General features: G+C 44.7%; 1 protein-coding gene across 1 annotated transcript; it reads right to left on the bottom strand.

Annotated features, from left to right (window-relative positions):
- Window positions 1–6,386: 6,386 nt before the first annotated feature.
- On the bottom strand, window positions 6,387–19,487 carry LOC138201332 (ras-related protein Ral-B-like). The gene is given in 6 exon segments (XM_069154736.1): window positions 6,387–8,265; window positions 8,914–9,091; window positions 10,166–10,377; window positions 11,087–11,113; window positions 11,115–11,330; window positions 19,376–19,487. Coding segments are annotated over 5 exon segments (681 nt in total). The 5' UTR covers window positions 11,256–11,330; window positions 19,376–19,487; the 3' UTR covers window positions 6,387–8,142.
- Window positions 19,488–19,998: the final 511 nt, after the last annotated feature.

The following is a 19,998-nucleotide window of genomic DNA, read 5'->3' as shown; positions in this document are numbered from 1 at the left end:
TTTGCCAGCTCTACATGTTGCACTGAGATTGCGTGTAGGTGTTGGAGAGTTGGAAGAGTGTTTTCTTTTCTTTTTTTCTTCTTCTTCTTCTGACTTTTAGTTTGCTGGCTTATTGAGGCACTGTGGAGAGAGACCGGTTAGGCAAAAACCTTCTCTGGCTTCCTATAGACAACCATGATGACACATGATGTGCTTTTTGTACATTAGTTTCACCCATTAAAATGTGTATGCTGATTTATTGATGCAACAGTAAGTACAAAGGCCAGCTTTTATACATACAGTATATACTAGTTGTATACAGGGTTTCCACGCAAAGTCAAATGTCAAATTCCCTGACTTCCACTGACTAAAAAGCTGAAATTCCAAGACTTATAATGAACAGGAAAAAAAAGTCAGCTGTTGTGCTGAGCAGACGAGAAACAGCAACCTTTCTGTTAAAAGCATGCCCCTCCAGTTGCACCAATATTAAAAGGAATTCAAATACATGTCTAAATAATGGCAGCAGAGGCAAACAATTTATCGAACAATAATGGAATTTAGCTCGCAACCTAATGAGCTACAATTTCAATTTCTGACAGTGACCACTAATGCTACCACACATACACATCGACAATATTTGTCAACTTGGACTTTCTCATTTTACTCATGTTCTGAAATGGTCTTGCTTAAAAAAATAAAAAAACATTAAAAAAAAACATACTGTACCTTTTTTCCACTAAGAACAAAAAAAAACAACACTCGACTGAGAATGAGTCCACTTCAATGCACTCTTGTACCTTCCCTGCAGTGGACCCATCACGACCAGAAGCATTTTCTATGCTTATCCTAAGAGGGCCTGGTTTACTGCACATCTTGGTTCATTATGAAAGAAATAAAGAAAATCTTCCGAAATAAGCCCTCCTCCTCCTCCTTCTCCTACTACTTTTGTACACTGATATCAGAGGCGAACAGCATCTCGTTTAAACTGCTGATGGATGATGCCGTCATTGACGTCAAGAGAAAAGAATTATTGAAAACCTTAAGATATCTTGAGGCTTATTGCAGTAGCACAGTTGTAAATGTGAGCTGGAAAAAAAAAAAAAGGTTCATGGCTCTGACAAGGTTCAATAAAGTCAGTCACAAATGGCCGCTGACTTTTACTCCCCTGCTCGGTAAAAACGTTCATCTGCTGCGCCTCGGAGTTACAGTCACGTACGATGGGAAAAGAAAGCGTCTCTTGCTCCCTTTTCATCTGCCGTCCTGTACGGCTGGTTCAAATTTATTTTACATCTATTGATGTTGCTGAGGAGGCAGAAAATATTTAAACACATTTTTATTGGGGCTAAATGTGTCCAGCACATTCTGAGTGTCGCCAACTCTCCTGATGATATTTACTGCATACATTTCCAGACTGTGCAAAGTTAAAAAAAAAAAACAACTCACAACTAACCCGTCGAATCTGCTCAGAGATTTGTTTTATTATTCCGCAACAGGCGGGAGCAGGTTGTGCGAGATTTAATCAAGCTAACCACAGCGGATATGGCGTACATAATTACACTTTGACTCTCAAATTGGAATCTGCACACACCTGATGGCTGCGTAAGGAGTTAATTAATCAGCTGAGAAGGAAGGCCTTCATATGCGCAAGCTGCTGTGGAAAACATCTGGTGCAAAGGATCAAATATTAATCTTTATTCTGACTTTCTGGCATGACATAGTTTAACATTTTAAAGCCACATTTAAGCATTTAATGCATGTATAAAGCAATATAAGTGTTTGTTAATGTATTTGTCCACAACTCCTACTTCCTATTGTGGGGGCACACATAAGTGGAGGATGTTGAACAAACGAAACTGGCAAAAATATGTAAACTAATCAAAAAAAGCAGGATTTAGGAAAACTAAGGATATGTGTATCCTGAATCCACATACAAGTATCTTTTTTTTTTCACTGTGTACTTTATGCACTGGCCAAGCAGCTGTCATGTTTACTTGAGCAACTACTAATATGAGAGTAAAGGTGAATACAAGTGCAACGAGAAAAAAAAAAAAGGTTCAGTGAAACAGATTATTCTGCAGCCTGTTTGAAGCTGCAATGGCTGCAGATGGTGAGAGAACTGAAGCTCAAGATAAAACACACAAAGAGTACAAATACTCATTTAAATGCAAGGGATTTGTGGTTTATTAAAAACACGGAGCGCGGTCAATGTGAGACTGATATCAAAATGAAAGGAATTTAAAAAAAAAAAAAAGATTTAAGCTTTTTCTTCGCAAAACATAAGGCTTAATTTAATAAGTATATTATGAATGTTATTAGAATTTTTGCACCATTGACACTCAAAGGATGAACTTACCTGGTTGTCTACGATGTTTATCTTTCCTTTTGGTACGTAATGTGCGCGATTCATTGTAACCGTTTCCTATGTTGCACGTAGCTTCAACAGCAGTGAAACAGAACAGCGAAATGGACAAATTCACGGGAACGTCGCCGGGACGAAGGGTCTCTCTGCGGTCCACATTTTTCTGGACACCTCGGGCGCATAAGCCTCAATTTATGTGGCAGCTTTTTGAAATTACAGAGCGACAATTCATCCGCAAATCGCGAGCAACTCTATTTATACCACCTCTAACGACGTTGATGTTCATGTTCCCCCCCCCCCCCCCGACAGGTTAACTTGAACGTTCGTTCGTCTGCTCATCCAGGTGAAGGTCGGATGAGGTCAGCTGATCTGTAGCAGCCTCACGTTGTGACAAATCTTAGTTCGCGCCGTTTGATTTGCCGTCGAAACGGAGTTGCATCAGATGCTGCTGATGAGTTTGTGTCTCCCCCGTTAGTGATTATGGGACGACAAGCGCTTAATTGGGTGTAAACCGCCAGCGTCTGTCTCCGCTGTGACGTGGGAATAAGGTCTGTGCAAGAAAATGTATGTTTAAGCGACTGCTCCTTATTTTTTTTTTTACAGTATACTTTGACACCACTGCTTCACAGCTTTCCTTTTTCCATTTCTGGCTTAAATCCCATTGTTCAACATTTTAGATGGCGGGAGCAAAGCTCGCCGTTACTCGTTTTTGGTCGATGCCGAGCCGTCAGAAAGAAACTGTCAGTGTGCGAGAAGCGACAACGGCTTTGTCCATGTAAATCCGCTCGTCTCATAGCCATCAAATGTATTCTACAGGCGCAGGTTGACGCGCAGCCAACATGATACGAAGCCCTCTCATTATCAGTCGTTCAATGAGGATTTGACATGCGCAGTGTGAGTCACTCACCTTTTTGACCTATTATGTAAATATAGTTTCTGAGTTGGGCACATTTGAGGAATCGCTGAGTTGTTCGCAGTTCCCCCAATTTGCAATTTTCCTTTTAAACTTAAGTTAATTGAAATTATTTCATTAATACATTTTTTTTTTTTTGAGACTCAAAGACATGCTTCAATTATTACACAAACACTTAAAACAGATGCAAAAAAAAAAAAAAAAAAAATAGTCACAGAACATAGCAACAAATAGCCAAAGTAAAAAAATTAAGAATAATAATGAAAACTAATTTAACAAAAATGATTCTTGAATATGAACAAACATTATCCGCATCCTTTACTTCAAATGAACTAATCGCAGTATTTGATTATCGACGCTTTAGACACAATTAAAAGATTTAACAGAGCTCAACTTGCACAAAGCGGCTCCACCAATATTAGCTGCGGAGAGCGGAACCGGGGGGAGCCGACCGCCGGCGGACACCAGTAAAACATCACGGATCGATACCCGGCGGCGAACGGTACGACGACATCGTGCTGCGGAGGGCTCGCTGAAGCGATCGCCTTACTCTTTATCAAATGGCGAGATCGGCAGAGAACGCGAGGCGTGGTTTCAAATAGTCTTTCTTTCCTCCGCCGGCGTCGCTCTGTGTCGTACGGCGGAGCTGTTGACAGCTATCGCAAGCCACGCGACGTCGGCTGAAGGGGTGCGAGCTGTTTCGCTCTCCTCCTCTCACGCCGGTAACAGCTGGAAGCTGCCTAAATGCGCCGGCGTTCTACGTCGGCGTGTGTCACACTGTCACGTTGATACGTAAAGTGAAAAGTTACTGCCGACATTCTCGTACGCATAACTTTTTTTTAAAATTGTATTTATTTATTTTTTTTACAAAATAAGAACACCCTGTAGCTATTTCAAAAATTAACGACGGTCTTCGACGTTTTATGTTCCACCGCGGGAAAGCTCATCTGAGGTAAGCTGTTCATTATTTTCATGAGGAGATTTAACTTTTATTACCAATGCCATTATAACGGGAAAACAAAAAAAAAACCCACATTATTATAAACTGATCATTAATTCTGCAACAACTAAATGTTTAATAAGTGCCGTCGAGCTTTTTCATTCAGTCAATCGAGCTTTACCGGTGAATGAAGCCTCGTGGCGGGACGACTCCTGGAAGCACTAATGATGCAGGAAGCAGCAGACCGGCTCTGCAGAATGCCAAGACTGCCATCCCATGGTGGAAGAGTGAACGGGAGTCGTCCCCCTCTCCCCTCCCCTCTCCCCTCTTCTCCTCCCCTCCCCTCCCCTCTCGAGATGCACCGCGCAGACAGCGGGGATGTGGCACAGTCGCTAAAATAGGAGTTATTCTCCACCCGTTGCATTTATCTTACAGGTCGAGCACAATTCCGCCGAGTCTGTTTCTCTTTCTGTATAATGAAGGACCGTGATGGTGCTTCATCACTTGAACATCCTCGTCCCCAACATTAGCTCGGATATAATGAGGGTTACTCAGAGGACGGGGGCCCCCCTCTCTCTGCAGGATGATAAAAGACCCGAGAGTGCACCGGTGACACCGCATCGGTCATTAGCCGGGGCTCACTTTGCCCTTTCATGTATTTCTAAATAAGTGCCTTCCTGTGGGTTTAACAGACCACCTAATCTGCCTACTTAGAGGTGCAGGCGAAGAGCGGGGATCCAGAGAGAGGTGAGTGTCAAAGGCAGGTAAAATGTGCTTATCGGAGCGGTGACATGTTTTAGCTTCTCCGGCGGATGTGCCGCCACAAGGCTTTCACGTCTTTTTCACTGATGACGGAAATTACGGCGGATTAGTGGGGTTTTTTTGTTGTTTTTTTTACGTGGCGCATGCAGTAAAATGTGGAACAGCGGCTTTCCATCAGCGTTACAGCTTTTTTTTTTTAAAAAAAGCCCAGTCTTTCACTCGCACGCTTTCCCTCTTAAAGAGGTGACCACCGGATTAAAGAATTCACCTGGCGTTGGCTCGTCTGATCGATACCTGTTCATGTACAGTTCTCTCCAAAAGAACGGAGTTAATTTACATCTGTGACGCCGCACGACCATAAAGTCTGCAGCTGTCTGCGTTGCCAGCAAATCGGCGAGAGCTGCGAGGACGTGGAAGACGTTTGAGTGTTAATGATTAAAAAAAATACAAATAAATAAAAAAAAAAAATGTGTGCAGGAAAGGTCGAGATCTACATTCCCAGAAGATCGTAATAATATCACAGGTAATCAACAATCCCTGCAGGAATACTCCGGGAGATTCAAACTAAAGCAGAAGAAGGTCACTGCCTACTCACTTTTGATGAAGAGGGAGGCAAATAATCCCGACAGAAATACTGCAGTGAGTTTGTTTGGTCAATTTTAGCCTTCTTCCAATTTGGATCTACTTTACCCCCCCATCCTCCCTCACATTTAAATACCGAGGACATGCAGCCACACCACTAGTCGGTTGTACCCCCCCCCCCTTTTTCCTTTAACAGAACACCAAAAGCAGGCACTTCGTCTTATCCTTAACATGAAAACTATTTTCAAAGTGATATATGGTCAGTCTTTGCCTGGTGATGGAGTCAACCCTGTGAAATGAATTTCACTAACCTGGCCACCCCGAGGGGGGCTTCACCACCCACGAGAAAGCCCACGACTGGTTCATCTGGGGAGGAGGAGGGAAGGGGGAGGCATTACACAACTCCTGCCATGCAAGATAAGGCTGTGAAGTTAATATAAATGGTGGCAGTACATCACTGTCAAACTCAAGTCAAACAGGCCGTTGGCACTTTACTCGATGGCAGAAGAACAATCAATGCAAAGCGAGTAACCGCCGGAGCGTTCGACTAAACCGGGGCACGGGATGTCCCAGAGGAACCAAGACGTGACAACCATAGCGTTTCACCTCGGTGGTCAATACCAACGCAACGGCACGGCGTCTTATGCAGTAAAGTAGGGAGAGCGGCGCCGTTACCTCCAGCGGCCAGCGGAGGGCGGTAGCGCGGCGCCGAGTCTGTCGTCGGCAAAAAAAAACGTTTCGCAGCCATATATAAAAAAAAAAAATCACATGTCGCTGCGGTTGTCGCACGAACAAATAAACGTAAAAGCGGTGACAGTTTGTGGTGCAGTGACAAAAATAATGCTCCGTACTTAAAAGAAAAGGAGAAAAAAAAAAAAAGCATTTATTCGGCGGCACTCAAGAGAGATAGAAGCGTACTCACAGTAGTAGGCAAGGAAAAGGAAAAGGAGGGGCATGTTACAAAGAATGGTTTTAGGCAGTGGTACAAACATCTCCTTTACTGTAGCACTTAATTAAACAACTGTTAAGACGTTGGCGCCCGTCGCCAAAGACACAGTAAGGTAGTAGGGTTTTCGGATAAATGCGTACGCACACACACACACACACACACCGTTAATCAACATACACATTGTACATCCACAAACATAGTTGGATATTCATGATTTTTTTTTTTTTTGTTGGCACAAACCGTTTTAAAAATCTCCCGCACGACTTCAGCATCGAGTCCACCTCTTAGGTATTGCAATGTAGTGCATTGTTATTCAACAGACCGAGGAATAAAAAATAGCATTTCAGACCAATTAGAAGGTTGCCGATTACAATTGCAGACGCGGGACGGCCTCGGGGATTGTCGACAGCCCGTCTCGCAGCGCGGAGCCGGCGAAGATTCAGGACTTCAGCGGTCCCGTAAAACTAAACCGATCTGCGCCGCGAGAAGGTCGGAGAGCACCGCTCGGATCAACAGGCCGACCCTCTCCGCTCATTTACTTACAGCACAGGAAAGTACTGTGAACCACATTACCACCTTTTTTTGTCCCCCCCCCCCCCCCCCCCCCACTCTCTCTCTGTCTCTGTCCACGGCCCCAAAATACCCAGGAACAATTTAGAATATCTTCATGAAGCTCTGCGAGTGATACACGCCCTCAAAGGAAATTTGGAGATTTTGTCTCGCAGCTTTCTTCTTGAAAAAAAAAAAAAAAAAAAACTGCAAAATTAAAAAAAAAAAAAAAAAAAAAAAAGTGTTTCATGATTGAATTCCGGCAATCGTGTCGGGCCCCCCCCCCCCCGAGATACCTGACGATCAAGTACGATAAGCCTGTTTGGCAACAACTCCTCTGATTGCATTGCAGTGGAAGAATCTTCTGTGGTCAGGAAATTATAAATCCTGGGATTGAACAGTTACAAAACAAAAACAAAAACAAACAAAAAAAAAGCAGCAAAAGCCGCCTCAGTCCACGTCCAATTTCAACAGCGATTCAAAAAAAAAAAAAACACACACACACACACACACACACACACCGAAGTCAAAGACACGAGCCCGGACAGATGGACGGACGAGGCCTACACGCTCGACGGACAGAACATTAAGCGTCACCGTGAAGCATTACAAACATGAGAGACGGCAGCGTTTAAGAGTTCCTTGTAAATGGATGAACGTGGACTGAACGGGTCTAATACCGCGGCTAAAGGTTAAGATTTAGAGCGGGCGGGGAAACTAAGGGCACCGTTTACTTGACAAAAACACACCGAACCAAAGTCGAAGGCAGTACAATCGCTGAGTTAAACAGTGGAGGATGTCTTGAGCAGCAGGGTTAGTGTCGGTGGCAGTTTGGTCATCGGCTTCCTGGGAGCCGTCGAGCACTGCGGTCCAAATCACACAGTGGTCATCTTCCAACGAGACAGTGAGTCAAGATTTCATTCATTAAAAATGGCGACAAAGTGGTTGAGATTGTTCTAGACACTAACTTATAACAAGCTATTGAAAACAACAAAAAACACACACAAAAAAATCAAATCAGATATCATTAAAATGACAATGGCGATAACGCTCTGCTTTGTTCCCCAGCTTTACCGTTGTATTGTGACTTGTTAAGGTCCACGAAGAGTTCAAAGTAAACAGCATCTCTCCCTGAAACTCTTCTTGTTCTTCTTGTTCTTTCCTTTTCCGTTTTTGTCTTTGTTCTCTGCCATTTTTTTGCTGCGGACTTCGCGCATCAGGTCAAAGAACACCTGGAGAGAAGTCAATTAAACTCTTTCAGTACAACCGTCATGGCAAGGCAAACTGTGTACACCGATGAGAAAGTGATATTCTTTAATAAATACAACAACAACAACAACAAAAAAACAAGTTATAACCAAGTTCGGTCCGGTGCAGAAGCGTGTTTCGACTCTTATATCACGACACTATCAGGGAGGCAAATAGACCGATCCTGAATTCATTCTGCAGCATGACGACGAACATAAAGAATCATCTTCGGTTAGAGGAAGAGCGAGGACTCCTGTAAGTGCATCTCGTCGTCGTCGTCATCATCATCATCATCATCAAATCGGTCTGGGATTTCATGAAGAAACAGAACGACGCTCGCAAAGTTGCCTGGAACAACTTACCTGCCCAGCGCCCTGGGAAACTGTGTACAAGTGTAACCGGAGAACCGGTGACGGTTTTAAAAAGGCGAAGCATCATCACCGCTAATACGTCACCTGCGTTACTTATTTACTGCGTCGTATACTTAGTATCAGGTAACGGATAACTATTGATGACAATACTTTTTTTGTTGTTGTTTTTTTTTTTTTTTTTGTTAAAGCACTTTACTATTAGACATTAGACTCTTAAGAGTCGGTTCTACAAGCCAGTGAATAATCAGTAAGTCGTTGCACCTTGTCGACGTTGGCTCTCGTTTTGGCTGACGTCTCCACGTACTGGACGCCCCACTCCTCGGCCTTCCCACGGGCCTCGTCCACGGACACCTGCCGACGCTCCTCCAGGTCCGACTTGTTCCCCACCACCAGCAGCGGTATCTTGTCCTCCTCCGCCTTCACCCTCAAGATCTGCTCCCTGCGTGCACGGAGCAAACGGCTCTTACACAAGTTGACGTTGGATTTGGTTTGAAATGCAACCGTTTTTTTGGGCACTTCTTCTTTATGGTCAGCCGTTGTGATTCAGATACGCCCGGTATCAAAAATGCCTTAACGTTTTAATTCGTCAACTATTTCACGACACACGGTATTAAACGCGTCAGATAACACTTTCCGGACTGGGTGAGCGATGCGGATGAGTTAAACTGGGACATTTTGCAGATGTAAATAATTCGACAGTGTTGTTGACCAGCACACAATGTTTTGTAGGTTTAAATCCGACAGCACTTTTCTTCTGCCCCCTGACTGCTGAGGGTCTCTCGCTCAATACGCTCTCCGTGGTACACCGCTCTCTCCTCGCTCCCCCGTGAGTCCGCCGCCTCTCGCAGTCTGCGCATGCAGACCTCCGCTGGCAAGTCGGCGGGGACACAAAAATAGCCTCCGTGCGGCTCCAATAGCCGACTCGCATCTCTCATCTCTCCTCCAAAGGTGTGTGTGTGTGTGTGTGTGTGTGTGTGTGTGTGTGTGTGTGTGTGTGTGTGTGTGTGTGTGTGTGTGTGTGTGTGTGGGCGGGGGCGGGGGGGGGGTTCAATGTCTGCCTGTGTGTAAAGTAATCCAGAACCTCGACTCGTCAGTCAGCTGAGAGGACTGCGACTGATGATTGGACTCCTCAGCTTTTACTGGGCAGCCCTATTAAATCCGATCTAAACTTTCCCGCCACAGCAGAACCAGACTGACACTCTTCCTTCTGTGAATATTACACAACACGCCATTAATGCCGAGCTGTGGCGCAGGTTCTATTTTTTTTTTTTTTTTTTTTTTTGAAATGCTGAGCTCCTAAACAATCTTCTCGCCTGGAGACCCGAGAGACTGACGGACACTCGCGTGAAAATCCTCGGGACTGGGATCGGGTGCAGAAAAGAGCATGACGAAATACCTGCAATCCTGCCTGCTACGGACGTATGCTACAACACAAACGCGATCAATGACAACGACTTGAGTTGACAGTCCACCCGCAACCAGTTGCCTGACTTACAGACGTGCGCATCAGTACCTGAACTCGGCGGGGGTGGCGGTGAAGGACTCGTGCTCTGTGATGGAGAAGACCAGCAGGAATCCCTCCCCGCTGCGAAAGTAGTTGTCCCTGATAGCGGCGTAGTCCTCCTGCCCGGCCGTGTCCAGGATGTCGATCTGGACCTCCTCCCCATCCAGCACCACCTTCTTCCTGTAGCTGTCGGCCTTGGTGGGCTCGTAGTCCTCCACAAACTGAGAGGGAAATGATTCCTTTCTTTAGATACGGGTGGATAGAAGGTGCTAAAAGCAGCGTTCTCCTGCGTGAGGCGTCCCCGACTGTCCGAGCTGTAACGCGGCGGGTGTAAACCGCAACGATAGTTAAAACGGACGACCGTCTCTGATGAGACGAGAGCGCTGAAAAGCTCTGCTTGAAGGCAGAGCTGAGCCGCGACCGTCTCTGCTCTCGTCGAGTGTCGTCACAACAAACGACATCTGTGGTCGAGCAAGCGGCGGACGAGAGAGAAGTGCCCCCTTTTTCCCCCGAGAGTCCCTTCGGTAACCGCTTAGTAGCTTCATGGGACCTCTGTGACGTGACGTGACGTCACGTGACTGTTGCTCTCGCTCTCATGCAACAGATGGCTGCTTCGCCGCTTTGAAAGAGAGCGTCTCGCAATCGCGTCCCCTTTGCGGGAGCAGGGGAAACGCGCAAAGGCGACTACGGCCATCCGAAATCTACGTCGGGGACGCCTTCGAAACATTAAACGAAGATGAGGTTCGGTTCGAAAACGCTGCACGCGAACGGTTTCAAAATAGCAGTTTTGCTCGAAATGCCCGTCGTTCCCGGCCGGGCCGAGGGGGGGGGGGGGGGGGGGCGCTGCTACGCGTGCTTACGGCTGAAACCCCCGACTCCCCGACCTGCGGTGGCGTTTTCCGTTCGATTTAGAAGGGCGTGTGGACTCACCTCGTCGTACATGAACTGCAGGGTGAGGGGCCGACTTCCCGACGCCACCGCTGCCCACCATTATCACTTTGTGCAGAGCCAGAGAACTCTGGTTTTTTACTTTTGCTGGTAGCCATCGCTGGATTCTTCTTGGTGCCCCTCTTACACACTCAAACACATGTGCGCACATGCACGCACACACACACGCGCACACACACACACACACACACGCACACACGCACGCACACACACACACTGGCGCAACCTGTGAATGAGAAGAGTGGAAACATATCAGTAAATAACCTCCATACCAAGAGAACACAAATTTGTGTACGAGTGCCCGGGACAGATGGCACTCGTTACTTGACAGAGCTCCCCGTGACACTAACTCGTCGTGCCAGAGGCTCTCGGCTTTGTTCCAACAAATCTTCAATCTTTACCCCCACCGCATCCATTAAAGTGCCAAATTGCCTGCTCGTGAATCCTTGGACTTTATAAAGTTGGCTATCAAAAGGTCATTGCAACTGATCAGAAGTAATGAAGCCATCATTCTCCGCTGCCGGGCGGCGTTTACGAATGCATTAAAACGGGGCATGATGTTCTAAACTCGTTAAAAAGACAGAAGACGTGACCGGCCGTCTATCTGCTCTTTAAATGGCAAGGAGAGAGAGAGAGAGGGAGAGAGAGAGAGCTCAGAGTCAATGGATTTCTCCAGAGTTCACCGTCCTCTGCCCACGCAACTTTCAGCCGAGTTAGAACTGACTCCGTTGTAAAAAGCCTGGCTGCCATCAACTCGCACTTCATCTGGACAGAAATATGACGATGGAGTACTTGTGTTGAAGAGTCAAAGGGTTCAAAACAAGTCGTCAATCTGCCGTTATGCGTTTGCGACAGTGCGACCAGGAACTCGATGTACTATTTTGTTTCTTTCATCTGCGGCCACCGAAGGTATCTCGTCTATTCGACAAGTAATTATGCATTCAAATGTCTTGTCAATTCAGCAACAACTGTTCATAAAGGAAAACTGCTCATATTTGAGACAATGGAACCTCTGACCGGTCAATCTTAAAACTATAGCACCAACGGGTCCCTTCGTTATAGAGAAAAATAAATAAATAAATAAAAACTTTTCCTCAGATTAAGTGACTTCTGACTTTCTTCATTTAAGCTGCCCTCTATTGATCACTTAATCCTGAAGAGACCGGCTCTGGCGCTTCGACCCTTTTTGTCGGTGGCTGTTATTGTTGTTGTCCGCGCCACAGGATGCATCTCAAACAAACAATATCCTGTGTTCTTTTGACTCGGCAGAAGTCAGAGCCCACAATAAGACCGCTGGCACGGTTCCACCGCCTGACGTCTGATTGCTACTTTAGAGATTTAGAGTTCCTCGGTTAATCCTCATCCGTGAGTTTGAGGTGTTATCACTCACTGGTGGTGGTGGTGTTGTTGTTGTTGTTGTTGGACAGGTCAGCAGTCATCAACCACTGCAGCTCACTCAGCCCATTTAGTCGTATTACAACCATCTAGTCAAACACGGAGAATCTGACCGATGATATCACGGGGCCAGAGTTGTGATTAAGTATCCTGAAAGCCTCCCTGGCAAATGACTCAATTGTGTTGTTGTCATCATGGGACCCAACCCTTTCTTTCCCCTTCACTTTCGTCCCCTGTCGTTTATCTCGCTCTGCAGAGAAAGATTCCTCCCTTCTCGTGGGATGAGCACCGAGATGATTCATCGTATTATTCATGGTCTCCTCCCGAACGGTAAACATCATATTTCAGCTCACGCGGCGCCACAAATGTGCATTTTTTTTTTTAGCATTAAGGGTTCACCAGATGTGACAAAGGAGAGAACGTGTTGCTAATGGCAGAAAAAAAAAAAAAAAAAAAAAAGAGAAGCTTTTCATTAGAAATGTAAAAGAAATGTCACGGCCTCACAGAAGCCCTCGCAACCCAGCCACAAACTCCTGGTGTCAAAGTTAATATCAACAAACTACATTAAAGCTTTAAATGCGCAATTGTGCACGCGGGAGTTTGCCGCCACGTCGTTTGCTTTCACTGTTCAAAAGCAGAACACCAGATTTGCGTCACATTAACCTCCACTTCATTATGCCGGCTGTTGATGCTGAGGGTTTGGCACCGTGGTTCCACTCTCCCTGAGACCAGGAAGTGAAGTCCGACCTGTGCTCTTCCTGTCTTTGTTATCAGGAACCCGGCCAGTGAAAGGGCCCATAGGAAGGACACCCACACAAACACATACACACAATTACACACCTTCTGAAGGAGCCTATGGCACACTAAGCACTTATGCATGGGACTCCCTCTTTAAATTATTCACTTGTAACCCACTACCCCGTGCACAAGTACACACACGGACTCCAATGCTATTATTAAAGCAATAGCAGCCAATAAACTGAAGCCACATTTATTTAAAAAAAAAAAAAATGCTTAGCACATGTGCTTAGTGCGAAGTTTCCGAAGGAAGTTCAGACAGATGGGGAGGGGTCCTGTCATATTTCCACTGCAGCACAAGTTGCATGCACAGCTAAAATGGAGGACACCCTCACACACAAAAAAAAAAAAAAAAAAAAAAAAAAAAAAAAAAAAAAAAAAAAAAAAGGGGTGGGGGGAATTAATATTTAGGCATGACCCACATATGGTACTGCGGTCTGCTCGGTACTGGTCCTATTTTTTTTTTGGGGGGGTGGGGGGGGGGGGGGGGTTATGGAGAAGGAGGGGAACCGTCTAACTGTCCACTCTGGTTGCTTGGCTCCTGAAATATAGATGATGCCGGTGCAGCGTGAGTGACAGGAGTTCATTAAAGATGCCCCTCTGAGAATGGCCCAACAGTCCCTCCGTGCTTATCTTAACCCTTCGGCAAGGATGCACCGAGGTTCGCCAGGACTCACACGGACACCAATAAAAGATTACAGCAAACCGATAGCGTAAAAGAGCCCGCGTTGATGCTGCCAGGCCTTGCAAAGAGGGCTTTTTTTTTTTCTTCTTCTTAAATGGTACATGACCACCTGTAAGCTTCGGATTTTTATTCTCGGTATGCTTCGATCAACGATATTAACATGTCAGCTGGTATTTGTCTTTAAAAAAACCTGTCCATACGCTTCTCGTGTTCACAGAAGAACAGTTGTTGTTGTTTTTTTCCTGAGGACTGAAACCCTCTCTTAGCAGCGTAGACGACAGGAGTTTAACTGGTACAGACAAACAAAGTGTTAGCATAGTGCAGTGGCAGCCAATTTAAATGTCATGTGCTGATGTGCCTATAAATTCCAGTCTGAGAGAAGCAGAATAAATGAATCTATGTGTGTAAAGTCAAGACAATTAGAGCCATACTTGCAGAGAGCCTGAGGACGCTGTCTCTCTCTCTCTCTCTCTATGTCTATCTCTCTCTATCCCTGAGATCCCAGGGGTGAGAGGATTTCCTCTCCCCCCCATCTGATGAAGAAAACAGGAGCTTTTCTGGCTCAATAACAACCTTCTAAATTCCAAGGGTCTGGGCAGGAGATTAGCTGCTTCTCTCATCATCGATAACGGTCTACCGAGTCAATCAAAACGCGGATTGCGGCCGAGTGACAGTGTGGCTGAAAAGAAACAGCGCGGTGTGGACTGATGCCGTGTGGGGAGAAAAGAAATATGTCGAGATGCCTCCAAAAATATTGCGATATTCATCTTAAACCACTAACTCTTGTCGTAGCTCGGCAGATCCTCCCTCATAATCCCGCTGCCAGCAAAGCAAAACTCTCCCGCTGACGCTGCGACTGCAAATCAAAACTGTTGCCGTGTCCTATCCATTTTCTACGACTGCCGGACTCAAAAGTATTCTCCTACTCGAGCAAATATGAACAAGGAAGTCTTGGATTGTGGAACGTTACGGGCTATAACTAGTCACAGTTGCAGCTGGCTGTGACCAAAACAATATGACCTCGTTGAGTCACCTCCAGTCACGAGGTCAGCGCAAGAATGGATTGCCTGTGACACAAAATGACTGGAATTCAAGATTCCCAGGTTTGTTTATCACAAAAGCAACCAACGACGCATAAGTTAACAGCAAACGTACTGCAGGAAGCGTTGCGGAAATGTGTTTAGCCTGTAAGATATAGCGGTTATAACGGTTGCAGCTGGAGGAGATCGAGTAATGATTCAGTCCACTCAAAAAGACAGCACGCAGCAGCAAGAAAGACATTTTCAAAAAGCACCCCACAACGCATACTAACAACCTTCGGCCAGGGGAGTGTACAGAGGAGCCTTTCACGAAACTGGGCAGCAGAGACCTAAATCCTCTCTGTGTTACAATCCTTCCTACTTCAGTAAAACTAAGTGGGCTGCTCGCTATAGGAAATCATGTTGTTCTTTCCTATTCATATGGAAATGATCATCAACATGCAAATATAGTGCAGTTCTTACTGATCCCCCTCAGTGCCAGAAAAATGATTCATGTAAAACATGGATTTAGCCAGTAACACGCAACAGATATCCTTTCCGACCTCCCTGCAGCCGATCTCAACCGAAACACTCATGTCTGTCCCATTACCAGAGCATTCCACTGGACTGATTCAGGATGGACAGAAAGACGAGGTCACATCTCAGCGGCACACATTTACTCACCAACCTATTTGTTTCTGCCGAGTGACTCCCAACTGCCCACTACTTATCACCAACTCGCTATGTATTTCTTTCATTTGCCTGCCAGGAAACGCAACAGGGTCAGCGGCGTACCGCCTGCACCACAGCTGGGTCTCGTGGTGCCACCGTGGTTTAAAATTAGGGGTGCTGTGAAGTACCACTGAAAAATCAGCCCCGAATCCTCGCTGGTCTTCCTCCTCGCAGCTCAGATGTTTACACGTGGTGACTATAAATCGAAATGGTAAAGGGAGTGAACTGTTGTGTAAAATACTACGGTCCCGTCTCGGCCACCGGCATCGACATAAATGGGCACACGGCAAAACACGTACGAGATGAGGCAAGACTCTCGCTGGACGTTGGCTTTGCCTGGAGGACTGCCGAGCCCATTCAGAGTGCAGGTGCGTGGCCCCGGGTAGGCCGACGGCCGGGCGAAGAGGCCGAGAGACGTGGTGCGAGTGGCGAGCGCGATCTCAAACAGAAAATTAAAACTTCAAAAAAATCTGAATTCTCTTACTGTTCCGCAAACTAGTATTTGCATAACTTGTTCCTTTTTCTTATGTGAAACAGGATCTGACGCTTTGTATAACTGGTCCCTCAAGCGCATCGATCACGTCTACTTTATGTGTGCCAATGTGTCAAACTGGCTGCCTTCAGGGGAGAAAAATCACTCCACCCTTAAGTACTTGTCTAACAAGTTGTGAATTAGAGCCTACAGTATGTCAGATGACTGTTGAGAGCCAAAAAACTGTTAAAAAAAATAAATATCTCATTAAGTAATTAAATGACAGTCACAAAATATATGAACCCTACTTCCTTCCTGCTGACTAAAGCAGACCATTGACGGCTAGGAGTGCACTTACCAAGCCATCATCAATGGTTCCTGAGAATCACTCACTTTCCAAGTCGAGTAGAAAAAAAAAAAAAAAAAAGAAACTCCCATTACCCTCCACTTTCACTGCCAACATCATTAGAGTCCAATGTAATTACACTTGAAGAGCCCAGGTCATTCAGGAACCTCATTAGAAAATGTAAAACTGATCAGCACAACAGATGGAGCTCCGTGATAGGAGCCAATCAGACCGAGTCCAAAACAAAGGAAATGAAACGGAAAATGTTTGTCATATCCTAATAAGTTCCAATAACAGGACGAAACTACACGGAGCGATTCTGAAAATCATTTCTGTGCGAAGATGAGGACACGGTTAGTGTAAACATCAAGTTGGGGTGGGGCCAAAAAAAACAACAACACAAAAACAACAGCAGCAGCCATACTAATTTACAATTCTGTAATGGCACAAATCATTTTGTCTTATTGTGGATTGAATGATGACTGAAGAATGTGATTAATCCTCACGCACACCGGAGGAAGACCGCAAGGTAGTTACAAGTTACCTTAATAACAATAGCTTAACGAAATGTTGTGCCTTTTTAACTGCAGGTTAATCAAAAATCATTAATCTATTCTGGATCAAATCATGGAACCAAAACATTAAATCATGAACATGCCAGAGTTTCCCACATCGACTATCCCGATAGCTTTGGCAGAGGGAGAGGGAGAACTGGGGGCCAGTTGAGCCTCATTCACAAGTCCTTCCTCCATCTTTTATATAAATTGTTTGCTATGGGTCTACAACCATGTAAAAAAAACTGTAAGTGTATTGACTGTATATCTTTGCCAGATTCAAACACAGTCCAGTACCAGGTTTTTCCCGTGAAAACCACTAAACAGCATTTTCTAAAAGAGGTAATTATAGGGTGGGGGGAAAAAAAAACACAAAACATTTGGACAATGCAGGCACAACAAATATCAGCCACCATATAGCTCCAAAACAAAAACATCAGCATTTAAAAGGCTGAGGGAGTCCTCCAACGTCTAAACTGGTTTCCTTGATCATATTACTGGAATCAGCATTGTGCTCACGAGCTGTTTACGACGTGTGAGTGCATGTCATCCTGGAACAAAGATTATAAAAGATTAGTCACCCTTGAGACGCACGAATCTGGATGATGAAATAATATGTGTCACTTTCCCATAATACCAAAATAAAGTTGGTATTATTAATGAGATGGAACATGTGCGTGTTGCTTTGCCAACACTATCCTGCACCCCCCTTCTTTAAAAAAAATTTTAAAAAAAAATTAAAAAAGCACTGTAAATGTTATCGAGCACCGTCAGCACACTGTACAATAGGGACGCACAATAATATTGGCAGGTCGTCTGCATCAGCTGATAAATGCTTTAAAAAAAAAAAAAAATACGTGCCTCTAACCCAAATGAAAATCTTGAAAAAGCGACACTTTGATTATGCCTACATACTCCACGTCTGTGAGGAAACATCTGCACTAATCCGCTGCAAGAGGGTACATCCATTGTGAAAGAGGATGCAGCGATGTCTGCCGAGTGCAAGCGTCCGAAACAGATAGCAAAGTTGCAATGACTCTCAAAGGGAGAGCATCATCGTGTTTCGGTATGATGAATCCTATTGTTTTGTTTGACATAACCCAAGTTGATGCAGTTTCCTTATTAAATCCACTACAGGAGAGACGTGATGTTTTCTGCAGTTAAGTGAAAAAAAAAAAAAAAAAAAAAAAAAATATATATATATATATATATATATATATATATACGCGAGTATATTTCAGTATAGGTAATTGGCCAAGTGAGTTGGAAAATATAATCCAATATCATGCATCCCGACAATATATATGTAACCATCCTACACTATTTTTGAATTGTTGTATTTAACGTAACGACTTTATGAAAAAGTGACCATTAAAAGGGTCCGGTGGTTTCCAAAGCGGAGTTGGGAGTTGGTCTCCCTTCCCTACGTTCAGCTTTTAGATGAACCACCGAGGAAATAACACTTGACACCACACAACTTACACGAGTTTGACACTGTTATTATAAAAACAGGTCATTTTGCTGACGGTTTTAAAGTACAAAAGACATCAGCTGAGCTCGCTTTGGGTGTGTCATCGCCTCAAGAGGGAAAACTTTTCACCACATAACACTTGTGAGTGATTCTCGACGGGGGGTGGTGGGGGGGGGGGGGGGGGTGAATTACAACAGCTGATGTGAACAACTAGTCAAAACGTAACTTTAAAGTTTTTTGGGGAAAAACGCCCACGTGACCGCGGTTTAAGGCGTAAAGGTACATGAACAAGAAAAGCCCACAAACGCAGACTTTGGTCCCCGTTACTGCCGTGAAACGTAGCTTCGCTCGAAAACCACAACGTTCATCACTTCAATGAATAAATGCATTAATTAATTAATTAATTAAAACACACGTTCATATCATTCCGCCGACAAGTTAGTCCAAATGTCCACATCGGGGAGGCTAACCGACCGTCAGCGGTAGCTAACCTGACCACAACTTACCAAACGTTAGCGTCACCTCATGCCCGTTCAACACGGGGCCGAGCCAACGAAACTCAAAACACTAACATGGCCGGACAGTTCAACTCGTCACTTATATCCAAAACGGAGTTGTTGTTGTTGTTGTTTGTTTTTTTTGTTTTTTTTTCACGCATTTAATGTGAAGCGGTCAGTCCGCTGGTCGCTCGCCCTTCCTTAAAGCAGGTGTGGTAAACGTTACTCTGACTCTCTTTAAAGGCCTTGTTCAGAAACACACACACTTATCTCACTCCGACGACAAAGTTCCGAAGCCTTACCAAAGCAGGACTCGTATTTCTGCCCTCGGTTGATGTTATCTTCTCGCTGACTGCGTTAACAGCGAAGCCCGAAGCATTGGCTCTCCAAATACAAACCGCTCCTACAACAAAAGCCCCACCTACCGGAAGTCAAACTGCACATGACAGGAAGTGACGTGTTGACGTGGTTTTTTTTTTTTTTTTTCTTCCTTCGCGTCTCCCTCCGTAGACTTCCTCCCTCAGTGTCATATTTTCAATGAAGTAATTGATTTACACATAAACGGGATGTTAACATTAACTTGATACATGATGGGTTTTTTTAACAACAGTTAAAAGTGTAAAATACTGTAGAAATACTAGATTACTCTAAAAGTAAAAAGTCCTGCATGAATCCTAACTAAGTTAAAGTCACTGGTTTGGTTTCTCTGACTGATATATTATTAAATATGACATCATTAAATGCTGAAGTATCAATGCGTAAGCAGCATGTTACTTTTGAAGCTGCTGCAGGTGAAGCAAGTTTGAACTACTTTATATGCAGTTTTCTTATACAGGGACACCAGATACATGTTAGGGGTTGTCAGATGGTTACTGGAAGAGGAAAGAAGAAAAACAAAGTTCTTATACATAAATCTGTTTTTAGG

The sequence above is a fragment of the Embiotoca jacksoni genome, unplaced genomic scaffold (assembly GCF_022577435.1).
Source record: "Embiotoca jacksoni isolate LCO1_2020_lvr unplaced genomic scaffold, fEmbJac1.0.p SCAF_2, whole genome shotgun sequence".
Classification (NCBI taxonomy): Eukaryota; Metazoa; Chordata; class Actinopteri; family Embiotocidae; genus Embiotoca; species Embiotoca jacksoni.
This window is presented reverse-complemented; position numbering and strand designations above follow the sequence as displayed.